Below are 6,000 nucleotides of genomic sequence, written 5' to 3' on the forward strand. Positions count from 1 at the left end.
TATTGCTTACTCAGAATATGTATATCAGTAAGATCCCTATGAACAGACTGATCTTCATATGTCACCAGTTAACCTGGTTCTGGAGTCTCAGTCAACCAGAATCTGAACTAAAACTGATCAAGTGCTCTCTATATATCTGTAGCCTCATAACTGGATCTGGGAGAAAGAGTTACCCTTTCTCTCCCTGACCATGTCAATCTAATGCTTTGCAAAGTGTTTCATGATTTCTGGTTTGTTGTTGTTTTGCAGGATGGGGTTGAAGATGATGCAGTGATGTTTCTGCTTGGAAACAAAATTGACATAGCTGACAAACAGAAACCCAAAATACCCAGGACTGCAGGTGAAAGGCTAGCAAAGGTATGGTGGAACTATGGCTCAGTGATAGAGCACATACTTTGCATGCAAAAAGTCCCAGATTCAACCTATCCCCATATGTTCAGCAGTTTGGATAACTGATTTAAACATTCTACTGACTTGGAAGTTGTTAGCTGTCAAAGAAGTGAACACATCAGTTGGCCCGTCTGTATTCATATGTTGCTTACAAACTTATCAAAGCAACATGAGGAACAGGTTGATGGCAGCAACTTAGTGCTACTCAGTTCAGGTAATGTGTGAGTTAACTCTATGTCCTAGGACCTCATCCTGGTAAATTTCTTATAATGGAGCTCTCTTTTCTTGTGAGGTTTGCACATCTTTGCTGAAGTTTTTATAAATGATCTCCTGGAGAATAATTCTTTGTGAATGAGTCTTGAACCTGATGTGTGTTGTAGATGTATGCCCCATTAGTACTAATCACAGTTTGCCAAAATCCCCATGAACATCAGCATTAGAGTAACCACAATGGTAAGAGATCAGAAGTTGGCCTTACAACCAACATCTTTGCAATGCATGTGTGTTGGTAATTGGCTTCCTTCTGCAAACACCCCTGCCCGAATCTTTGTATGTCATCAAACAAGACAGTTATTAATCTGAGTGCTTTTGATCAATCTCTCTTTGCCGTTGCATATGTACACTCCATAGGGAGCAGCTATACACTTCAACTCTCTCACAAATGTGTTTAATATTTTATTCAGTATTGTATGGATTTAAATGCATAATGTGCAAAGCAGATCTAATGGGAAGGCAAATTATCATTTTTCTGTTGGTGAAATGTATCATTAGCATCTCACCAGGAATTATACTGTAAACAGCGCTTAAGAAGGTGAAGCGTCTTCTCTATTAATGGAGGGAAACCTTATGTTTTATAGGAATTACAGTGAGCCACACACAATAATGGGGTTAGGGGCACAGAACTTACAAAAATGTGAATAAAAAACCAGAGAGAACACTTCTCTAGGAATCTCTAGATCCTGCCAGAAGTTGGCTATAGTGTTTCACTAGGGAACCTAGACATTCCTAGAAATTCCATCAAATACATAGAAGTTAAGTCCACAAATGTGGAGCACTGACTGTATAAAGAAACAGTAGAATTGCCATTTCAGTGGCAGTCTGGCTAATAGTGGTTGACTGTGGTTTATCTTCTGCCTCCCTCCTCAATCTGTCTTTCTCTCTTTAGGAATATAAGGCTGTTTTCTATGAGTGCAGTGCAATGACTGGCTATAACATTTTGGAGCCCATGCTGCATATGGCAAGGTTTGTACAAATATGTCCTTGTCACTGCAAAAGGAGTAGGGGCAGATTTGGTTGTAGTAAAAATGCATAGATTCATTTCTGGATAAAGGCTATACAAAAGGACAATAGGTAACATTTCAAGGCCACTTAATGGCTGTGTTTTGGTTCCATTGAAACTTTCTCTTTTTCTGATTTTGGCATTGGGAGCCAACTAGGAGACCTCCAGATTTTGGCCGATTGCAACTCTCATGATCCTTCACCATCGTCTACAAAGATGAATGGAATTGTATTCCCATATTATATGAAGGGCTAAACTACAATATACAATGCTACCATCACATTTTTTGTGTTAGCACCTCTTTTCCTTGTTTGGGGAAAGGAAGGATAAGGTTTATGCCCATCGTTCATAAAATGTTTATCAGAATATTCATTTTATGATGATGCAAACACATGATTACATTCCACTGAGTTTAGATGAATTAAATTCCCATGTGTCTTAAGGCAAATACAGGCTGAGTATCCCTTATTTGAAATGCTTCAGTCTACAATGTTTTGTATTTCAGATTTTTTCCACCAAATTTTTGAATACTTGCTTAGACATAATGTGCTGTCTTGGAGATGGGACCCATAGTCTGCAGTTAATTTTATACACCAATTTGTAAAATGTATGCATGAAACAAGGTTTGTGTACATCATAAAGCAAAGATGTGGACAATTTTTGAATATTTTGGATGTAGGAATTGCAGATAAGTATACCCAATCTCTATTTGAGTACCCTGATCCATGTGACTCTATGATCACATTAAACACAAGCATATATGTAAGTATGTAAAAGATGCACCTTTTCATTTCAGTATGACAGTTCTGCCAAATTTTAAGTCTGTGGATCAGGATGATCAAATAAAATAAGTCACATAAAATAAGGAGATGGTTTGGCTTGGTTTTCTAATTTGCCAGAGATTTCAGTCATGACACTAGGCCACAATTTTATTCTAATCAGGTATATAATTTGCTCCCCAATGAATCAGTTTGAGATTACTGCACAAATCTCCCAGTTCCCATCCCCTCTTTTAAAGCTTAGTCTTCTCCTTCTCTATGATGCTGATTTGCTAATGTATTTGTTTCAGGCTCCTGACAGCACACGAGGACAGGCAGAGAGAGTGGGCACTGCACCTGGAGGAATACAACAATGGAAAGGGATGTTGTTTGTAACAGACCTCATTCAAGAACATGTCATAAAATATACCAGTTGAAGAGAGAGAGACAGAATGAGCTGTCTCTGAGAAAGATATGGATAGATGTTCTTGACAGCACTGGGACTGCGGGAAGATGAAAAATCCTTTTTTTTCCTTCAAAAAAATTGACATGGCATTACTTGTAGCTGAAAATCACCCATGTATTATCCATGTTGCTTCAGGTATTAGTCTGAGTTACAGCTCAGGGATACAACATTTATTAGTGTGTCATTATAAGTTCATTCTTCTGGTTTGTACAAACTTACTTAGAAAAACGGGAAAATACATTTCTATGTAATTTCACCGGGTTCATTTAATTATAAACAAAACAATTTGAACAAAGTAGCACCAGTGTGTTTATTTGATGCTGCAAAACTGCCTACAGTGAGTTAGATTGCAGGGACACTGAGCCTCAGTCTGTCGATTCTGACATTGATGAGCCAGTCTTGGCTACATGCAATTGCATTAGAGCTGGCCCAAAATTGTTTGCTGTATACTACAGATAAAACCCAGGACACATGGGATCAAGATACATCAGTTTGATCAATGTGGCAAAAGTTATTAATGAAGCACTGAGCCATGTCGGTTAAAGTGGTGTTAAGCTGCATTAATTCTACAGTGTGTAGATGCATCCCCAATCTATGAAAGCTTAGGCTACCCACTTCATTATTTCAGTGAGTTTTTAAGATGTACTACAAGACTCTTTTCCAATAGATAGTCAATTTTGCGGCACCATTACCATAATAGTCAATGCCTCCACAAGCCCGCAGCTGCATTGAGTCAAGGAGCTACTGATTAGAACACAAGAAAGATGACATTTCCAGACTCTCCCATCAATTAGAAGCAGGATCCCCATCACAATTCCTTATTGCATCCTTGCTTGCTGGAGCAGTCCAGGAGATGTTACTGTGTTTCACATTGGTTTGAAATTTTTGACGACTCCTCTATGAAAACATTTATTTTAATATTGTCTTGCTCACCCTTTTCTAACAAAGAGTGCATACAGATAATGGCTCTTAGCTCTCCCAGTCGAACAGACATTGCACAGCTATTCAGTCATTTCTCTTTCACTTTTTAGAAGTAAAAAACGTAGAAGTATTTCTGAGATAATGCCACCATGTTACAAACTGAAGATAACAATGACTTCTCTGGTTAGCCTATAAAACTTCATGAATGGAACAGGATGCCTGAATGATTGAAGCATTACCTTGAAGCAGCGAGATTGAGGATTTGATCTGCAGATATTCTCTTCAGTCAGTTTTCAAATACAATGACTGAAGCCATGCACTGGGAGACAGGTATCTGGCATGCAGCTATCCCCAACTGACCTTTAATGTGATATAGCTCCTTTCAACGTTGTCATTTCTGTATTGTTGGAAAGCAGTGAGACCAATGGAGATGTATCCAACTATTTTCCTGCAGCTGGATGAACTGCAATAAACATTTCCAGGGATCTCTAGGATTCTCCTACAGATTATATTATTGCACCTAAGGATAATTAGCTGAATGCATTGCCACTGATCTTCCTGCTCCAGCAACTATATTATAATAATTGTGTTGGTGAGGGCTGTGTCATTCAAAAAGTGGGGGACATTTTGATTGTTGCACAGACATTAAAGAATCCCAATCTTTCTTATATCTTTTCCCTCAAAAGGGGGTCACAATAGTGTATGTTGGACTTACCCGTATATACTCAAGTATATGCCGACCCGAATATAAGCCAAGGCACCTAATTTTACCACAAAAAACTGGGAAAACATTGACTCCAGTATAAGCCGAGGGTGGTAAATTTCAGAAATAAAAATAGATACCAATAAAATTACATTAATTGAGGCATCAGTAGGTTAAATGTTTTTGAATACTTACATAAAGCTTAAATTTAAGATAAGACTGTCCAACTCTGATCAAGTCATTATTCTCATCTTCTTCAATGTAAATGTGCTTATGTATCCTTTTAATAATAATAGAGTAAAATAATACATGTAATAATAATAATAAGTACAGGAAAATAATACATGTAATAATAAAGCCCTGGTCGCGAACTGTGTTAAAGCACTGAGCTGCTGAACTTGCAGACCGAATAGTCCCAGGTTTAAACCCCGGGAGCGGCGTGAGCAGCCGCTGTTAGCTCCAGCTTCTGCCAACCTAGCAGTTCGAAAACATGCCAATGTGAGTAGATCAATAGGTACTGCTCCGGCGGGAAGGTAACGGCGCTCCATGCAGTCATGCCAGCCACATGACCTTGGAGGTGTCTACGGACAACGCCGGCTCTTCGGTTTAGAAATGGAGATGAGCACCAACCCCCAGAGTCAGATATGACTGGACTTAACGTCAGGGGAAACCTTTACCTTTACTAATAATAAATAGAGTAAAATAATAAATGCAATAATAATAAGATCAGAGTGAAATAATAACTGTAATATTAATAATAATAGAGTAAAATAAATGTAATAGTAGTAACAATAATAGAGAAAAATAATAAATGTACCATATATTCTTGAGTATAAGCTGACCCAAATATAAGCCAACCAGGACCCTTACCCGAGTATAAGCCGAGGAGGGCTTTTTCAGTCTTAAAAAAAGGGCTGAAAAACTAGGCTTATACATGAGTATATACAGTACATTATGGCAGCTCACCGACAGGATGCAGCCAATCTGTTGCACTTCTACATGGGACTTATAAGAGGAAGGTTCATCACCAGAATATTCTTTTGCTCTATGTAGAAAACACTTGCTTAATCAAGTTTTGTACTTCTCCAATAAGATTGAGAAGCCCTATTGGTTTCTCAATCTTACTGAGGAAATACCAAATGGGATGGGTGAAAGTTCACATTTGCAAAAAGACAGCTCTGGTTGGTGTTGATTGATTGAGAAACACTTTTCAGTTCACATTTTTCATTATGGAAATTGTAAAAAAAAAGTAGCTGATCTTGAGTTTTGAAAATAGTTCTTTGTAATGAGGGAAGCACTTGCATAGGCATTTGCTTTAACATTGGAAGAGAGAGACAATCCTTTTTCCTGTCTCAGCAGAAAGCAATGCCCATGGGACTATACTTCTTCCTAACATACTGCACAGATAAAAATAACTTTAATTGGGTGAAAAGCTTTCTACCAGAATATAAAAAATAGTCAGTGGAGCCACAGTGTGCACCAA

At 38.1% G+C, this 6,000-nt stretch overlaps 1 protein-coding gene across 3 annotated transcripts in view; it reads left to right on the forward strand.

Moving 5' to 3' along the window:
* The window catches only part of cracr2b (calcium release activated channel regulator 2B), a 63,663-nt gene extending 60,475 nt beyond the window's left edge, over window positions 1-3,188 (forward strand). For 2 of the 3 annotated variants that reach the window (XM_062967596.1, XM_008108372.3), the window contains exons 17-19: window positions 250-357; window positions 1,556-1,632; window positions 2,739-3,188. In XM_062967596.1, the coding sequence (XP_062823666.1) occupies window positions 250-357; window positions 1,556-1,632; window positions 2,739-2,823 (270 nt within the window). In that variant the 3' untranslated portion in view covers window positions 2,824-3,188. Of the gene's footprint in view, window positions 1-249; window positions 358-1,555; window positions 1,633-2,738 lie in introns of those variants that run through there. The other variant, XR_010001902.1, reaches the window with a different exon arrangement.
* Window positions 3,189-6,000: the final 2,812 nt, after the last annotated feature.

Source organism: Anolis carolinensis, chromosome 1 (assembly GCF_035594765.1).
Source record: "Anolis carolinensis isolate JA03-04 chromosome 1, rAnoCar3.1.pri, whole genome shotgun sequence".
NCBI lineage: Eukaryota > Metazoa > Chordata > Lepidosauria > Squamata > Dactyloidae > Anolis > Anolis carolinensis.